General features: G+C 46.0%; 1 protein-coding gene across 2 annotated transcripts in view; it reads right to left on the reverse strand.

Moving 5' to 3' along the window:
• Positions 1-20,083, reverse strand: part of LOC124038732 (voltage-dependent calcium channel subunit alpha-2/delta-4-like) — an 87,172-nt gene that overhangs the window by 62,272 nt on the left and 4,817 nt on the right. For both annotated transcript variants that reach the window (XM_046354816.1, XM_046354811.1), the window contains exons 2-7: positions 15,376-15,457; positions 13,536-13,652; positions 13,265-13,324; positions 12,833-12,995; positions 12,430-12,561; positions 12,100-12,160 (exon numbers count right to left, since the gene is read on the reverse strand). In XM_046354816.1, coding sequence (XP_046210772.1) covers positions 12,100-12,160; positions 12,430-12,561; positions 12,833-12,995; positions 13,265-13,324; positions 13,536-13,652; positions 15,376-15,457 — 615 coding nt within the window. The remainder of the gene's footprint in view (positions 1-12,099; positions 12,161-12,429; positions 12,562-12,832; positions 12,996-13,264; positions 13,325-13,535; positions 13,653-15,375; positions 15,458-20,083) is intronic.

Raw genomic sequence — 20,083 nt, forward strand, 5'->3', positions numbered from 1 at the left:
ACAGAAATGGAATCAGGTGTCCCTGAACAAAGGGGGGTCAAAACCAAAAGTAACAGTCAGTATCTGGTGTGGCCACCAGCTGCATTAAGTACTGCAGTGCATCTCCTCCTCATGGACTGCCCCAGATTTGCCAGTTCTTGCTGTGAGATGTTACCCCACTATTCCACCATGGCACCTGCAAGTTCCCAGACATTTCTGGGGGAATGGCCCTAGCCCTCACCCTCCAACAGGTCCCAGACGTGCTCAATGGGATTGAGATCCGGGCTCTTCGCTGGCCATGGCAGAACACTGACATTCCGGTCTTGCAGGAAATCACACACAGATCGAGCAGTATGGCTGGTGGCATTGTCATGCTGGAGGGTCATGACAGGATAAGCCTGCAGGAAGGTTGTCCCATGAGGGAGGAGGATGTCTTCGCTTTAACATTGAGATGGTTGAGATTGCCTGCAATGACAACAAGCTCAGTCCGATGATGCTGTGACACACCGCCCCAGACCATGACGGACCCTCCACCTCCAAATCGATCCCGCTCCAGAGTATAGGCCTCGGTGTAATGCTAATTTCTTCGACGATAAACGTGAATCTGACCATCACCCCTGGTGAGACAGAACCGCGACTCGTCAGAGAAGAGCACTTTTTGCCAGTCTTATTTGGCCCAGCGACGGTGTGTTTGTGCCCATATGCAAGGTTGTTGCTGGTGATGTCTGGTGAGGACCTGCCTTACGACGGGCCTACAAGCCCTCAGTCCAGCTTCTCTCAGCCTATTGCGGACAGTCTGAGCACTGATGGAGGGATTGTGCGTTCCTAGTGTAACTCGGGCAGTTGTTGTTGCCATCCTGGTCTTGTCCAGCAGGTGTGATGTTCCGATGTACCGATCCAGTGCAGGTGTTGTTACACGTGGTCTGCCACTGCGATGACCATCAGCTGTCCGTCCTGTCTCTCTGTAGAGCTGTCTTAGGCGTCTCACAGTACGGACATTGCAATTTATTTCCCTGACCACATCTGCAGTCCTTATGCCTCCTTGCAGTATGCGTAAGGCACGTTTACACAGATGAGCAGGGACGCTGGGCATCTTTCTTTTGGTGTTTTTCAGATTCAATATAAAGGCCTCATTAGTGTCCTAAGTTTTCATAACTGTGACCTTAATTGCCTACAGTAAGCTGTTACTGTCTTAACGACTGTTCCACAGGTGCATGTTCACGAACTGTTTATTGTTCATTGAACAAGCATGGGATACAGTGTTTAAACTCCTTTACAATGAAGATCTGTGAAGTTTTTGGATTTTTAACAAATTATCTTTGAAAGACAGGGTCCTGAAAAAGGGACGTTTATTTTTTTGCTGAGTTTAAATGTACATTTTATCTGTCTATTTGCATATTTCAAGATATGGCATATGAGGGAGGATGCAGTGAAAGATCCAATGGGTTGTCGATAATTTGGAACAAAAATTTGCTTGAAAACTGTAACTCAAATAACCCTCCATCGTTAAGTCAGTGGATGAATCAAAAGGATTATTTTCTAAATATAGAAAAATGTGGGCTACAGAGAGAAGCAGAATAGTGCAGTTTGAAGCTATATGGCATGAAGTACTGCAAGCACAGGTGATGTGCAGGGAATGAGAAATTAGAAAGCTTTATTGTGAGATGGCAGGATGGTGGGATCATGTGGGTCTGAGCAATTGTGAGGTCATTAATGTTTGTTGGAATTTGTGTTTGTAAATGTTGAGTTGTCTATTGTTTTTGCCTATGTATGTTTTTGTCTAGTACAAAAAGAAATATAAAATATTATTTAAAAAAAAATTAATAATACAATTATGCGCTACAGCTGTCTATGATGAGTCATGTTTTTCTAGCAATTATTGTGGCCTTTGTGTTTCGTCAATTGCACGATCATGCTAGCAGCGAGTAGATATGGTCTTCCTTGTTCAATAGAGGCATTGGACTTGTCTCAACAATGTTCCTATCTGCCAGGACACTGCACGTTATGTTTCACAATATGGATCACTCCTATAGAAAGGTATCCCTTCACGGCGGTAGGATCCATACGAGGTGAGGATTTACAGATGTACTCCTGTGTACACTTGTGTCACGGGCTGGGGTCCGCCCCTATATATAGACCCCCTGGCCGCGACACACGTTCTCTTTCATTTTCTCGGCGGAGGTCCATATGGTTTGATGTATAAACTTCCTGACGTTTGCTTGTTAAGTAACTGGTAAGTGTAATATCTTGCATGGAATTATACTCACTGGCTGTTTGCATCTTGGAGCAGCTGGCCACATAGCCAGCCCCTTCTCTTGAGTGCTCCACTCGCTGTGTGTGGTTCAAATCAAATCAAATCAAATTTTATTTGTCACATACACATGGTTAGCAGATGTTAATGCGAGTGTAGCGAAATGCTTGTGCTTCTAGTTCCGACAATGCAGTGATAACCAACAAGTAATCTAACTAACAATTCCAAAACTACTGTCTTATACACAGTGTAAGGAGATAAGGAACATGTACATAAGGATATATGAATGAGTGATGGTACAGAGCAGCATACAGTAGATGGTATCGAGTACAGTATATACATATGAGATGAGTGTGTAGACAAAGTAAACAAAGTGGCATAGTTAAAGTGGCTAGTGATACATGTGTTACATAAGGATGCAGTCGATGATGTAGAGTACAGTATATACATATGCATATGAGATGAATAATGTAGGGTAAGTAACATTATTACATTACATTTACATTTAAGTCATTTAGCATAAGGTAGCATTGTTTAAAGTGGCTAGTGATATATTTACATCATTTCCCATCAATTCCCATTATTAAAATGGCTGGAGTTGGGTCAGTGTCAATGACAGTGTGTTGGCAGCAGCCACTCAGTGTTAGTGGTGGCTGTTTAACAGTCTGATGGCCTTGAGATAGAAGCTGTTTTTCAGTCTCTCGGTCCCAGCTTTGATGCACCTGTACTGACCTCGCCTTCTGGATGATAGCGGGGTGAACAGGCAGTGGTTCGGGTGGTTGATGTCCTTGATGATCTTTATGGCCTTCCTGTAACAACGGGTGGTGTAGGTGTCCTGGAGGGCAGGTAGTTTGCCCCCGGTGATGCGTTGTGCAGTCCTCACTACCCTCTGGAGAGCCTTACGGTTGAGGGCGGAGCAGTTGCCGTACCAGGCGGTGATACAGCCCGCCAGGATGCTCTCGATTGTGCATCTGTAGAAGTTTGTGAGTGCTTTTGGTGACAAGCCGAATTTCTTCAGCCTCCTGAGGTTGAATAGGCGCTGCTGCGCCTTCTTCACGACGCTGTCAGTGTGAGTGGACCAATTCAGTTTGTCTGTGATGTGTATGCCGAGGAACTTAAAACTAGCTACCCTCTCCACTACTGTTCCATCGATGTGGATAGGGGGTGTTCCCTCTGCTGTTTCCTGAAGTCCACAATCATCTCCTTAGTTTTGTTGACGTTGAGTGTGAGGTTATTTTCCTGACACCACACTCCGAGGGCCCTCACCTCCTCCCTGTAGGCCGTCTCGTCGTTGTTGGTAATCAAGCCTACCACTGTTGTGTCGTCCGCAAACTTGATGATTGAGTTGGAGGCGTGCGTGGCCACGCAGTCGTGGGTGAACAGGGAGTACAGGAGAGGGCTCAGAACGCACCCTTGTGGGGCCCCCGTGTTGAGGATCAGCGGGGAGGAGATGTTGTTGCCTACCCTCACCACCTGGGGTGGCCCGTCAGGAAGTCCAGTACCCAGTTGCACAGGGCGGGGTCGAGACCCAGGGTCTCGAGCTTGATGACGAGCTTGGAGGGTACTATGGTGTTGAATGCCGAGCTGTAGTCGATGAACAGCATTCTCACATAGGTATTCCTCTTGTCCAGGTGGGTTAGGGCAGTGTGCAGTGTGGTTGAGATTGCATCGTCTGTGGACCTATTTGGGCGGTAAGCAAATTGGAGTGGGTCTAGGGTGTCAGGTAGGGTGGAGGTGATATGGTCCTTGACTAGTCTCTCAAAGCACTTCATGATGACGGAAGTGAGTGCTACGGGGCGGTAGTCGTTTAGCTCAGTTACCTTAGCTTTCTTGGGAACAGGAACAATGGTGGCCCTCTTGAAGCATGTGGGAACAGCAGACTGGTATAGGGATTGATTGAATATGTCCGTAAACACACCGGCCAGCTGGTCTGCGCATGCTCTGAGGGCGCGGCTGGGGATGCCGTCTGGGCCTGCAGCCTTGCGAGGGTTAACACGTTTAAATGTCTTACTCACCTCGGCTGCAGTGAAGGAGAGACCGCATGTTTCCGTTGCAGGCCGTGTCAGTGGCACTGTATTGTCCTCAAAGCGGGCAAAAAAGTTATTTAGTCTGCCTGGGAGCAAGACATCCTGGTCCGTGACTGGGCTGGATTTCATCTTGTAGTCCGTGATTGACTGTAGACCCTGCCACATGCCTCTTGTGTCTGAGCCATTGAATTGAGATTCCACTTTGTCTCTGTACTGACGCTTAGCTTGTTTGATAGCCTTACGGAGGGAATAGCTGCACTGTTTGTATTCAGTCATGTTGCCAGACACCTTGCCCTGATTAAAAGCAGTGGTTCGCGCTTTCAGTTTCACGCGAATGCTGCCATCAATCCACGGTTTCTGGTTAGGGAATGTTTTTATCGTTGCTATGGGAACAACATCTTCGACGCACGTTCTAATGAACTCGCACACCGAATCAGCGTATTCGTCAATATTCCCATCTGACGCAATACGAAACATATCCCAGTCCACGTGATGGAAGCAGTCTTGGAGTGTAGAGTCAGCTTGGTCTGACCAGCGTTGGACAGACCTCAGCGTGGGAGCCTCTTGTTTTAATTTCTGCCTGTAGGCAGGGATCAGCAAAATGGAGTCGTGGTCAGCTTTTCCGAAAGGGGGGCGGGGCAGGGCCTTATATGCGTCGCGGAAGTTAGAGTAACAATGATCCAAGGTTTTACCACCTCTGGTTGCGCAATCGATATGCTGATAAAATTTAGGGAGTTTGATCTGTATCTTCCGCCTGTGGTTTATCATACTTGCATTTTGTTAGCATTACACTCTGCCTCCCATGAGTACCCGATCATGGACACCATGATAGCTGCCATGGTCCACCCGGACTGGGAGATCATAGGGCAGAACCCGCAACTTAAGCCGGGACCCCCCAGAGTCTTTGATGCAGACTTAAAAGCCACACATGGCTCCCTCTGCTCTCTTGGCCGCCTTATCAACATGGCTATGCTGCTGCAGGCCTACCTGCAGACTCTGTTGCCCCGGCTGCAGGAGGGCAAAGTGGAGCTCCTCCGGGAAGCGATGGAGGTGTCTCGCCTGCTTTCGTCGCTCCAGAGGAATGTGCCCCACACCAACGAACGGGCCATGGCGCAGGTGGTTACTTCTCTGGCTGAACCAATCCCACCTGACAGCTGCTCTCCAGAGCACGTTAGCCACTCTCCCCATCACCCCAGGGCTGATGTTTGGCCCAGGGGTTGATTGCATTCTGGAGCAGACTGATAAGTTTTGTAGGGACAAGCAGACCCTGAGACGGTTCATGACGCCTCCTCAGGCCTCAGGTCCAAGGCAGACGGACCGTCGCCACCCGCCTGTACCCGAACGACGGTGGGGTCCCTCTCCTACCCCATTGCATTGTGCTGAGGGATGACAGCGGGGAGGGGCACAGTGTGCGGGGGAGCAGCAACCTGTCAACCATCACCGCCATAGGAACGTGCCTGGGGGACCCAGGCGCTCGAGTCGCTAGAGGAGAAGCGGGGCCATTGCAGGACCCCTGACACACCCTTCCCCGGCCTAGGCCACTTCTCCCAAAGGGGGAGGAGGGTGAGGAGTCCCTCTGAGTGTTGTCCATAATGCTCGAGCGGTACCGCCTCCAATTCCGGTGCCAGCCCCTGTACTTCAGGGGCTTTCATGTCACAACGGAGGCCAACCTCCTGAAGAAAACCCTGTGGCTGGAGAGCTTCTCACTCCTGGACAAGGGTGCCATCTGCAGGATCGAGACATCAGAATTGCTAGGTGGGTTCTACTCCACTTACTTTGTGGTCCCAAAAGAGATGGAGGGTTTCGACCGATTCTGGACCTACGCAACCTAAATGGGTACTTGAAGGTACTGAGGTTACACATGCTGTCCCCAGACCACATGTTGCAGGCCGTACTCAGGGACCAGTGGTTTGTGACGCTGGACCTGAGGGATGCATACTTTCATGTTCCTGTTCACACAGCTCATTGGCAGTACCTCTGATTCGCTTTCGAAGGGACGGCTTACGAATTCATGATTCTTCCCAAGGCCTCTCCTTGGCACCCCGCACACAAAGTGCGATGGACGCTGTCCTGAGACCTCTCACATCCTGAGGATTGTTGATTCTCAATTACCTGGACGATTGGCTGATTTGTGCCCCGACCTGGACCCAGGTCCTGTCAGACAGAGATATGCTTCTGACCCATATCGGCGGGATGTGCATTACTGTTTAATAACAATAAGCGTCATCTGACACCCACCCTGTGGGTGGCCTTCATTGGCATGGAACTGGACTCAGTCCTCGTGTGAGCACCCCTGCCCGCCAGAAGGCTTCAGGAGATCTTATCTTGTCTCGACCTCTTTTGGCAGAGGCGGGTGGTATCCGCCCTGACCTGTCAATGCCTGTTAGATTTGCTGACGGCGGCCTCGTTGTTGATTCCCCTAGGTCTGCTCCATCTCCAGCCTCTTCAATGGTGGTTCAACTCCCACCTGCTGCACCCGAAGCACCAGCTGCAGGTGACTGCCCAGTTCCTCAGGGCATTGTTGAGGTGGCGCTGTCACTCCTTTCTCTCAGGTGAGGTGGAGATGCTGAGGATGTGCCGCCGGGAGCTGGACAGCACACCAGGTCGGTGGGGGGTGTGACCAAGAGCAGGTCGGCCAGTGGCTGATGGCTACCCCCCTTGGAGTGGAAGGCACATCAATACACTAGAGCTCCGAGCTGTACTGCTGACCCTGCGATCTTTCCTTCCGCAACTGAAGGGAAGACATGTCCTGGTGAGAACGGAGAACACCACAGTGGTGGCTTACATCAACCAGGGTGGACTGAGGTCCCACCACCTCCAGCTTATGGCACGGGAGCTCTTTCTCTGGGCTCAGGGACGACTAGCGTCTCTACGTGCAGCGCACGTACCTGACATCCTGAATGTGGCAGCAGATATGCTCTCGAGGGAGGGCCCACCACCTTGGGACTGGAACCTACATCCCCAAGTGGTGCAGCATCTGTGGGATAAGTTCGGGAGGGCGCAGGTGGACCTGTTTGCCTCCCTGGACAATGCACGCTGCCCTCTGTGGGACTCCATGTCGGAGCCACCAGGGCCTCTGGGCTTGGATGCTCTGGCTAACGATTGGCCAGGGCTGGAGCTTTATGCATTCCTTCCTCTTCCCCTGATCCAGGCCTTGCGAGACAGGATCAGGAGTATCGTCTGCTGCTTGTGGCCCCATACTGGTCCAGATGACCCTGGTTCAGCCTTATCCTATCCCTGTTGTCTGGAACACCTTGGCAACGGCCCACGGGACCCGATCTGCTGTCTCAGGCCGGCGGAACTCTATGGCATCCGAGACCACACTGCCTCAGTATGTGGGCTTGGCTGCTGAACGGCACCAAAGGTCCATGTTAGGACTACAGGAGGGCTTAATGAACACTATTCAGAGCGCAATGTCACCGGCCACAACAGTGGCATACTAGTTGTTCTGGCGGTTGTTTTGCTCTTGGTGCACTGGTATTGAGGTTGTGCCCGAGTCATGCTGGGTGCAGCTGGTCCTCCAATACCTGCAGTCTCAATTCGATGAGGGTTTGACAGCCTCTACACTGAGAGGGTATTATATCGGCCTGCCATGTGGGGGGGATGGACAGGCCAGTGGGATACCATCCCTTGGTCTCCAGGTTTATGAAGGTGGTTCATCGCCTGCGTCCAGCTAGGACTCGCTCAATGGTGAGCTGGATGTGGTCTTGGCAGCTTTGGCAAAGCCGCCTTTCAAACCGTTGGAGTCTGCCTCCCTGAATCACCTCTCTATGAAGGTGGCTTTCTTGGTTGTGATTACTTCCATAAAGAGGGTGGGTGAGCTCCATGCTCTTTCAGTAAGTTCTGAGTGCTACCGGATGGACCCGGGTGGGAGGAGTATACATAACAAAGGTTACATATGTAACCACGGTTATGTGAGCTATATGGATCACTCCAATCCTATACAGTGCTAGAGGTGCCTCAAAAAGTATGTAGAGATTGTGTGTTGCGACCTTGGGGTCTATATATAGGGGCGGACCTCAGCCGTGACACAGGTGTACACGGGAGTAAATCTTTAAATCCTCACCTCAGATTCATCCCTCTGCCAGGGAGTGATACCAATATATTGGAGTGATCCATATAGCTCACATAACTGTGGTTACATATGTAACCTTCTATATCTAAGTTCACTAATTTCCCCTTGCTTTGTAAAGACTGCAGCCCTACTTCCTTGTTTCCACCGTTGAAGGCAGGCTTTAGTAGTTTACAGGTTCACAGAAGCTTGCTAAATAATTAGCTACAATGGCTGCTTCTGATGATTCCTCTTTCCAAGAAGAGCTGGAGGAACAAAACGTTTTTTAAATGTTATTTTATATAGTAACATACAGCCCTATTTATTTGAGCCGGTATACACTTAAGAGGAGTTGAGACCACAAGAAAAATAATTGCGAGACCAGCAAGCAGCGGCAGCAGCCTAGACCAGATAGACCAGCACTCAGGCGAGCAAATGACAAATTAGTAAGTTGCTTTGCTGTCAGTAGCTAGCTAACAATATAAGCTCTCTTTTTACACAAGGCAGTGTTGTTCAGTACAGCACAATTTGGTGATCGACCTCTAAAAGGCAAGCTAGCCAAGTTTAGCAAGCTAGCTGTGTATTTGCTATATCTAAAATATACTGTACTACAGTCTGTAGTCTATCGTTATAGCTAGCTAGCCTCAGTGCCTTTTCATTTGGAGCAAAACTGGAGAATTGTTTTGATGATGATGGCGGAGAGTACAGGAATGACTTTGTCTTTATGACTTATATCAGTCTTGGAGTTAACTATACCTGTGTGTTGTAGCTAGCTAACATGTGTCTGTGAGATGTCTCATATTCTACACCATGCTGCTACAGTACAGAGAGTACACAACGATTGCCCATGAATGTGTAACTAAGTTTTAGTCTTTCTCTCACAGACAATACCGTTTGATAAAAAGAAGTTGACTCTCAAGAGGCGATGTGAAAGGTCCCATAACAACAATCTCTCCTTGTATAAAAGTGACTCCGAACTCACGGCACTACCCAAACTCACCATATGCAAGTATTCCTTTTGTAGAACTGTTGTATTTATTATAAGCGTTAGTAGTATATTTTGCCATAACTGTTGCCATAACTGTTCCTGGATCCTGCTGTGTAAACAAGTGGGTCTCCAGAAAAAAAATAAGCCATGTCTACTTATTTGCTATATTGACAGACTAATCTATTTTTATTGAAACATGTTTACTTGCCAACAAAGTTTAAATGAAACATCAACTCCCTGCATTATTTGTTTTAAGCTAGTTTATTTCGGAACACTTCACATGTGACATTTCACAACTAAAATCATGTGAACACATTTAAAAAAATACATATTTTTAAAGACGGCTTTTGGAGCACTTCACATTTGATCAAATATGCAATTCCATGTGTTATCACTGTTAATATTTCCCTACCTGGGATTTTACCACACAAGCGCTGGATTTGAGGTACGCTAATCCTTCTGCTCTTTCACATAGTTTGTAGCGTTCCCCTAAACAGTCCTTACCGACAATACATCTCTGCATTGCAATCTGCAATTTACTTGACTTATATCAGCAATTTGAGGGTTTTCTGTATAGTTCAGTAATGTTGATTAATGTTGATAAATTATTTAGTTTTAATGTTACTGCTGAATCAATATGATAAATATATTTGTTTTTATTATGTCTATTTTTAGCAAAGAAATTTACTTTGACGTCCCAAGTGTAGGAATACAGGTGAAATCTGTTACTGACATAGGCATGATGGCGTAGCAGGAAGATCATAATGCAGTGAACCAAGAGGTTATGAGTTAAAATCCCAGATAAAAACATGTTGAATCATAATAATTACTGTATAAATAAACATACACAATGCAGTCATGTACAGTGCATTTGGAAAGTATTCAGACCCCTTGACTTTTTCCACTTTTTGTTACGTTACAGCCTTATTCTAAAATGGATTTAAAAAAAAAGTAAAATACCTCATAAATCCACAATCAATACCCCGTAATGAAAGGCATAAACAGGTTTTTTGTTATTTTGGCAAATGTATAAAAAAATGACATAATGAAATAACACATGAACATAAGTACTGTGTTGATGCACCGTAGGCAGAGATTACAGCCTAGAGTCTTCTTGGGTATGAAGCTACAAGCTTGGCACACATGTATTTGGGGAGTATCTCCCACTCTTCTCTGCAGATCCACTCAAGCTCTGTCAACTTGGATGGGAAGCGTCACTGCAAAGCTATTTTCAGGTCTCTCCAGAGATGTTTGATTGGGTTCAAGTCTGGACTCTGGCTGGGCCACTGAGACTTGTCCCAAAGCCACTTCTGCGTTGTCTTGGCTGTGTACTTAGGGTCATTTTCCTGTTGAAAGGTGAACATTCGCCCCAGTCTGAGGTCTTGAGTGCTCTAGAGCAGGTTTTCATCAAGGATCTCTCTGTACTTTGCTCCGTTTATACTTCCCCCAATCCTGACTAGTCTCCCAGTCCCTGCCGCTGAAAAACATCCCCACAGCATGATGCTGCCATCAGCATGCTTTACCGTAGGGATGGTGCTAGGTCTCTTCCAGATGTGATGCTTGGCAATGAGTTCAATCTTTGTTTCATCAGACCAGAGAATCTTGTTTCTTATGGTCTGAGTCCTTTAAGTGCCTGTTGGTAAACTCCAAGCGGGCTGTCATGTGCCTTTTACTAAGGAGTGACTTCCGTCTGGTCACTCTACCATAAAGATCTTATTGCTGGAGTGCTGCAGAGAAGGTTCTCTCATCTCCACAGAGGAACTCTGGAGCTCTGTCAGAGTGACCATCGGGTTCTTTGTCACCTCCCTGACGAAGGCCCTTCTCTCCCGATTGCTCAGTTTGGCCGGGCGGCCAGCTCTAGGAAGAGTCTTGGTGTTTCCAAACTTCTTTCATTTACGAATGATGGAGGCCACTGTGTTCTTTGGGGACCTTCAATTCTGCAGAAATGTTTTGGTACCCTTCCCCAGATCAGTGCCTTGACCTCATGGCTTGGTTTTTTGCTCTGACATGCACTGTCAACTGTGGGACCTTATATAGACAGGTGTGTGCCTTTCCAAATCATGTCCAATCAATTGAATTGACTACAGGTGGACTCCAATCAATTTGTAGAAACATCTCAGGGATGATCAGTGGAAACATAATGCACCTGAGCTCAATTTTGAGTCTCATATTGTGTGCAGAATGTGAGGACAGAAAAATGATTTAATACATGTTAGAAGAAGGCTGTAACGTAACAAAATGTGGAAAAAGTCAAGGGGTTTGAATCCTTTCTGAAAGCACTGTATGTCAAATATGTAAGTTGGAAACACTATGTTTGAACCACTGTGTGTGTGTGTATCATCATCTAATTTGAGTTTGCAGGGCGTCACATGTGAAACTTCATATGAAATATCATCACAAGCATTTCAAAAACACATGGTTTCACATGTAAAATCCACGTGAAACTTCATGTGAAATATCATCACAAGCATTTCAAAAACACATGGTTTCACATGTAAAAATCCACGTGAAACTTCATGTGAAATATCATCACGCGCGAAGTGTTCCGGAAACACATGTTTTCACATGATTTCACATGTGCAAAACAATAATGTTTTCACAATAATCACAATAATGTGATTTTCAACATGTGAAATCACGTGTTGTTTTGTAAGGGGAGTCTAAGGGTATAAGAGGTCACAGTATTAGTGTCTTAACTCTTACTCTTACTCTTACTCTTGTCACCTTGATACCTGTCAGTTTCCTACTCTGGTCAAGGCCAAGGCCACCCTAGACACTAGTAAATGCAGAGATAGTAGCTTACCAGTTACGGTTTCTGCAGTCAAAAGCAGCCACACCATTTGAATCTGGAGTCCATTTGATACCTGTATAAATGATACAGTCACACAATCTCCACAGTCAGCAAACATAATGGCATCCATTTAAATTCTACAACACCACTGCAATTTACATCATAAGAGAGTGTTGACATGATTTGTGTATACTAGTATGTTTTTATGTTTTGCTGTGCTATCTTTTCTGAAATGTTCTATTCTAGATTTAAACATAATTCTGTGCTGATTTATGCTATCAGTTGTATGGAGCTGTGGGCGTATGACATCAACATTGTGTGAGCATCTGCCTCGTCCTTTACCAGGGTAGATTCTGAAGAAACCCGAGGAGCTGCCAAAGTACTGCCAGGTGAGGGTGGGGTCTTTCTTGAAGTTATTGGCGAACACGTCATTCAAAGCTTCCGACATGTAGATTCCATTGAGGATGTAGGGATCTTTACACAGGGGAGATAGAGAGAGCAGCAAATGAGTGAGATGGAAAGTGTAACATCACATATAGCAATACCTTTCGCTTTAAAGGTGGACTACGCCACACCTAATCCAATGTTCTGACATGCTAATCTCTCGTTGAATTCAATGTGTGATTTATGTAAAACATATGTGTTATGTGCATATATAAATTAGGATTTGCATCCAAGGGCATCAAGTGAGGATTTGGATCCAAGGGCCTGCAAATGGCCTGTTTCAACTTCGCCACACACACACCTTTGTTGTAGACATTGGTGGGGACCTGTATGTCACTCTGCATTGTGTTGACTGGGATGTTGTTGAAATGCTCATTCTCCTCCAGAGGAAACTCCCCACCCAGCTCTATGAAGTTACCATCGTCATCCATTGTGTTCACCAGCATGGAGTTATAGTAGTCAAACTGGAGAAGGAAGAAGCACGAGGTAGGTGGAAGAGTTGCATTCAAATTCATCAAGTGTGATTGGAAGTCGAGTAAGTTGGCAGTGTATATTCTATCAGAAACGAGCTTCTTCTCATTGCATTGTGTGTTTTTGTGGTCATCAACATGTGCATGATAGTTAGACATTTCATTATCTCTATTGTGGTACTGTAGAACAGCTTTCTGATACTCATAGTAGCATTACTTTGATAAATCTGAGACCTCACATTCCCACAGACAGAATGACAAACCCGTAGAGTTTTGTTGAACTCGTGGTACAAATCTGCATCCTCCGCAGACTCAGCCAACCGCTGAGGAGAAAATAAAGATATATTAATTTAAAGAAGTTTTGCAAACCACAAGCCCAACCACAATACTCATGGTTAAAGTTCGGGGGGTGGCTACTCTCATATTGCAAAGAGTATATAACAGCAGGGGACATCAACTTATGGTCCAATGGCAAATTATGGTTTGCGAGGGGATCTAACGTGTGCGATGCTTGTATCTGACCTTGGTACTCACCTTAACGGACTTCATCTTGGACCCCAGCATTCTCTCTATGTCCTCTGAAAAGTCCCTCACTTGGGCTCTCCCATCGATGTCCACTATCTTGATAATGGACTCTACATCTCTGAATTTCTGAAAAGAACAAGGGAGATGTTCAACCATGTCTGTAAGTTTGTCTGATATGTCATATTTGATCATTTGGTTTCGTTATTTGTACAGGAAATGAAATTCAGCTCCAATTGCAGCATTGCCATGCTAACGTGGCACATATCATTCTCTCTTGGGCCTGATTGATTCAGAGAGCTAAGTGTGAGCCATTAGGTAAAGCCATTTGAAGACGAAACAGAGCTCTCTGACTTTACTTGTATCTTAATTACTCGATTAAGTCACTCACTAATCCTAATTAATCCAAGCAAGCCATATACTGAAGGGTGAAAGCGTCATACTGTGTATTCTGAAGCTATTAGAGGAGTCATGACTGAATAGCTCTGTTGGGGAGAGAGTTCAGCTATGCTAGATACAGGTATTTTTCGTCTGGCAATTCACAGGGACAATGAGTACACAATGGTCATCATAATGTCAGGAATATCACATATTGAGGTAGATCCAGTACGTAGCATAGACTACATCAGCATACCATAAAATAGTAGATGAAAATGTACATTTAATTATTATAACTAAGAGTAGAGACAAGCAAACAAACTAAATAGTAAAGACAAGATTGGGACATGACCATCTGAAACAAGTACAGGAGGACACAACATCCTGATTATCATTATGGTAAAGAGTTCCTGGTTCCTACATTATATTAGTGTGATCGCATTTGTAGCCTGGCTGCTCTGTACCATGTGTGTCTTTGTCTGCTGTCCTGGGCCACTAGCTGTGCCAAGTATCTCCCTTCCCTTGACTCCACTCCAGTCCACTCTACTCTACAAAAAAATCAGGGTTCCTCAAGGGTTCTTTGGGAAGGGTGATGGATTTATGTGGAACCATAGCATACCTTTGATGGTTCTTTGTAGTTCAAGAAAGCATTCTTTCCTCTTTTAGTGATAATTCAAATGTAGGGACAGCAGCTCATTCGAATATTTTGGGGAATGGTTTGGGCACAACCTTTTTTGTTCAACGGTGAGTGAGAGTGTCATTACAGTTTATGTAATCTGTGGTGTTGTGCAATTGCATTGTATGTATGACTACGACCAGTGAGGGTGTCTTATGAAAGATGTATGCCCTTGTGTCTATTGAAAACAGTTGACTAAGTCTGTAGTTCTCAATTCTCTCCTCAGGGACCCCCAGTTGTGCCAGAACTAGCACACCTGATTCAACTTGTTAATAAACACAATGAATCCACTGGCATTTTAAGAATATAATATGGTTACTAATCCAGACTAACTTTTGAGATTGAAAAATGTTCTTTATAGAACCATTCTCCATAAAGGTTCTATAAGGTTCTATAAAGAACCATGTATAAATAACCTTTTTGGGTGCTACATAGAACCTTTTATTAATGGTTCTTTATATAACCTGAGGAAAAGGTTCTTTATAGCACCATACAGGTTCCATTTGGAACCTTCAGAAAAACAACCTTCTGCTATGGTTACCAACCAAATAAGCCTTATTTGGAACTATATAATTTAGAACCATTTGTTTTTAGTGTGTGGCGTTACAAGATAATATGGTGCTCCACATGATATTATACATGTGATGAGACAAGGAAAGTATGGGGAAGATGGTGATCAGTGGGTTGAAATGGCAGAGAATATGTGTGGTAAGTGGAGCTGTTTCTGTCCTATGGTTGATGTTAATTCAGTCGCATTCTCGTTTAGGGATCAAACCCCAAATAAAACCCATATTTTACCTTTTGCAGAATGTTAGCTCCCGAATATCTTGTGGTAGCCTCGCGTAGTTGCACTGAAAGGACATTTGCCCAATCTTGGACCCTGAGAGAGAGAGAGATAGAGAGAAAGAGAGATAGAGAGAGAGAGAGAGAGAGAGAGAGAGAGAGAGAGAGAGAGAGAGAGAGAGAGAGAGAGAGGTGATGGATAGTGAGGGATGATAGATAATCTATCATCCTGTCCATGACAGAATATAATCATCAAGATTTTGGCCTTGCTGTCTACGTGACACTCAAAACCCAGACTGGACCCATGTGCCAAAAAAGGCCATGAATATCACAACTGTAATACCAAATTTGTTTAATCTGTCCATGGTTGATGTAGGTGCCCCTCAAGCACATGATTGGATTTTAAGCATAGCCGCGGGATGCTGAGAAATATGTTTTGCCCCCGCTACAGACGGCTACATCGGTCTGCTAATAGTAGTAAAGTAAAGGCCCAGTTCACTACTTCTGTTTTATTAATTTTCTATTCAGATTTTTCAGGGGGTGCTGCAGCTCCCTAAGCACCCCTACTTCCCGCGGCTATGATTTTAAGGCACCTATAGAACTCTCTCTTTATATGTCAACAGACAGACTACCAATGTGGTGTTGTATGGAAATCAAATGGAATGAGGCGTAATGCTATTTGTTTGCTCCTCCCGACCTCATTAAAAAGAATGCCGCAGAGGGAGATGCCTGCCGTTTTACGATCCTGTAACCAATTGTGCTATTGTGTATGTTTTGTTGTGTTATTTGTAACTTGTTTTGTACATAATGTTTCTGCCACCGAGTCTTATGACCGAAAAGAGCTTCTAGATATCAGGACAGTGATGACTCACCGCGTACTGGACTAGTACTTTTTCTTCAATGAGTCGGACAGGAAGGATTTACTTCAGATGCCCGACAAGGCCCTCAGCCCCGTCATTCGCAGGAGAAAGAGGTATTGGGGACGAAGTTCCGGGTGCCTTGGAAGGATCCGACGCCGAGAGTGTAATCTACCTTTACCGTCAGTCCTATTAGCCAACGCACAATCAATCAATAGTGAAATAGACAAACTACAATCATGTATATCCTACCAACGGGACATTATAAACTGTAACATCTTATGTGTCCCCGAGTCGTGGCTGAACGGTGACATGAATAACATACAGCTTGTGGGTTTTAAGCTTTTTCGAGCAGGATAGAACAACGGCCTCTGGTAAGACAAGGGGTGGCTGTCTATATATGTTTGTAAACAACAGCTGGTGCACAAAATCTAAAAAAGTCTCAAGGTTTTCTCACCTGAGGTAGAGTATCTCAAGATAAGCTGTAGAACACACTATTTGCCAAGAGAGTTTTCAGATGTATTTTTGGTAGCTGTCTATATACCACCACAAACCGATGACGGCACTAAGCTCGAACTCAATGAGCTGTATACGGCCATAAACAAACAGGAAAATACTCATCCAGAGGTGGCGCGCCTAGTGTATGGGGACTTTAATGCAGGGAAACTCAAATCCGTTTTACTTAATTTCTACCAGCATGTTAAATGTGCAACTAGAGGGGAAAAACTCTAGACCACCTTCACTCCACACACAGAGATGCGTACAAAGCTCTCCCTCGCCCTCCATTTGGAAAATCTGACCATAATTCTATCCCCTCTGCTTACAAGCAAAAACTAAAGCAGGAAGCACCAGTGACTTGGTCAGTAAGAAATTGGTCAGACGAAGCAGATGCTAAGCTACAGGACTGTTTTGCTAGCACAGACTGGAATATGTCCTGTGATTCTTCAGATGGCATTGAGGAGTACACCACATCAGTCTCTGGCTTTATCAATAAGTGCATCGAGGAAATCGTCCCCACAGTGACTGAACGTACATACCCCAACCAGAAGCCATGGATTACAGGCAACATCCACACTGAGCTAAAGGGTGGAGCTGCTGCTTTCAAGGAGCGGGACTCTAACCCGGAAGCTTATAAGAAATTCTGCTATGCCCTCCAACGAATAATCTAACAGGAAAAGTGTCAATACAGGACTAATATTGAATTGTACAACAATGGCTCCGATGCTCATCGTATGTGGCAGGGCTTGCAAACCATTACAGACTACAAATAGAATCACAGCCGTGAGCTGCCCAGTGACACAAGCCTATCATACAAGCTAAATTAGTTCTATGCTCGCTTCGAGGCAAGTAACACTGAAGTATACATGAGAGCATCAGCTGTTCTGGATGACTATGTGATCACGTTCTCCGTAGCCGATGTGAGTAAGACTTTTTAAACAGGTCAACATTCACAAGGCCGCGGGACCAGACGGATTACAAGGGCGTGTCCTCCGAGCATGGCTTGACCAACTGGCAAGTGTAATCATTGACATTTTCAACCTGTCCCTGACTGAGTCTGTAATACCAACATGTTTCAAGCAGACCACCATAGTCCCTTTTCCCAAGAACACTAAGGTAACCTGCCTAAATGACTACCAACCCATAGTACTCACGTCTGTAGCCATGAAGTGCTTTGAAAGGCTGGTCATGGCTCACATCAACAACATTATCCCAGAAACCCTAGAGCCACTGCAATTTGCATACCGCTCCAACAGATCTACAGATGATGCAATCTCTATTGCACTCAACACTTCTATTTCCCACCTGGACAAAAGGAACACCTATGTGGGAATGCTATTCATTGAACACAGCTCAGCGTTCAACACCATATTGCCTTCAACTCTCAACACTAAGCTAAGAACCCTGGGACTAAACACCTCCCTCTGCAACTGGATCCTGGACTTCCTGTAAACAAGACTCCCTAAATTTTATCAGCGTATCGATTGCGCAACCAGGGCTGGAAAAACCTTGGATCATTGCTATTCCAACTTCTGCGACGCATATAAGGCCCTGCCCCGACCTCCTTTCGGAAAAGCTGACCACGACTCCATTTTGTTGATCCCTGCCTACAGACAGAAACTAAAACAAGAAGCTCCCGCGCTGAGGTCTGTTCAACGCTGGTCCGACCAATCTGATTCCACACTCCAAGACTGCTTCCATCACGTGGACTGGGATATGTTCCGTATTGCGTCAGACGGCAACATTGACGAATACGCTGATTCGGTGTGCGAGTTCATTAGAACATGCGTTGAAGATGTCGTTCCCATAGCAATGATTAAAACATTCCCAAACCAGAAACCTTGGATTGATGGCAGCATTCGCGTGAAACTGAAAGCGCGAACCACTGCTTTTAATCAGGGCAAGGTGACTGGAAACATGACCGAATACAAATAGTGTAACTATTCCCTCCGCAAGGCAATCAAACAAGCTAAGCGTCAGTATAGAGACAAAGTAGAATCTCAATTCAACGGCTCAGACACAAGAGGTATGTGGCAGGGTCTACAGTCAATCACGGATTACAAAAAGAAAACCAGCACCGTAACGGACCAGGATGTCTTGCTCCCATGCAGACTAAATAACTTTTTTGCCCGCTTTGAGGACAATACAGTGCCACTGACACTGCCCGCAACTAAAACATGCGGACTCTCCTTCACTGCAGCCGACGTAAGGAAAACATTTAAACGTGTCAACCCTCGTAAGGCTGCAGGCCCAGACGGCATCCCCAGCCGCGCCCTCAGAGCATGCGCAGACCAGCTGGCTGGTGTGTTTACGGACATATTCAATCAATCCCTATCCCAGTCTGTTGTTCCCACATGCTTCAAGAGGGCCACCATTGTTCCTGTTCCCAAGAAAGCTAAGGTAACTGAGCTAAACGACTACCGCCCCGTAGCACTCACTTCCGTCATCATGAAGTGCTTTGAGAGACTAGTCAAGGACCATATCACCTCCACCCTACCTGACACCCTAGACCCACTCCAATTTGCTTACCGCCCAAATAGGTCCACAGACGATGCAATCTCAACCACACTGCCCTAACCCATCTGGACAAGAGGAATACCTATGTGAGAATGCTGTTCATCGACTACAGCTCGGCATTTAACACCATAGTGCCCTCCAAGCTCGAGACCCTGGGTCTCGACCCGCCCTGTGCAACTGGGTACTGGACTTCCTGACGGGCCACCCCAGGTGGTGAGGGTAGGCAACAACATCTCCACCCCGCTGATCCTCAACACTGGGGCCCCACAAGGGTGCATTCTGAGCCCTCTCCTGTACTCCCTGTTCACCCACGACTGCGTGGCCACGCACGCCTCCAACTCAATCATCAAGTTTGCGGACGACACAACAGTGGTAGGCTTGATTACCAACAACGACTAGATGGCCTACAGGGAGTAGGTGAGGGCCCTCGGAGTGTGGTGTCAGGAAAATAACCTCACACTCAACGTGAACAAAACTAAAGAGATGATTGTGTACTTCAGGAAACCGCAGAGGGAACACCCCCCTATCCACATCGATGGAACAGTAGTGGAGAGGGTAGTAAGTTTTAAGTTCCTCGGCGTACACATCACAGACAAACTGAATTGGTCCACCCACACAGACGGCATCGTGAAGAAGGCGCAGCAGCGCCTCTTCAACCTCAGGAGGCTGAAGAAATTCGGCTTGTCACCAAAAGCACTCACAAACTTCTACAGATGCACAATCGAGAACATCCTGTCGGGCTGTATCACCGCCTGGTACGGCAACTGCTCCGCCCACAACCGTACGGCTCTCCAGAGGGTAGTGAGGTCTGCACAACGCATCACCGGGGGCAAACTACCTGCCCTCCAGGA

This window comes from Oncorhynchus gorbuscha, linkage group LG01 (genome assembly GCF_021184085.1).
Source record: "Oncorhynchus gorbuscha isolate QuinsamMale2020 ecotype Even-year linkage group LG01, OgorEven_v1.0, whole genome shotgun sequence".
Lineage (NCBI taxonomy): Eukaryota > Metazoa > Chordata > Actinopteri > Salmoniformes > Salmonidae > Oncorhynchus > Oncorhynchus gorbuscha.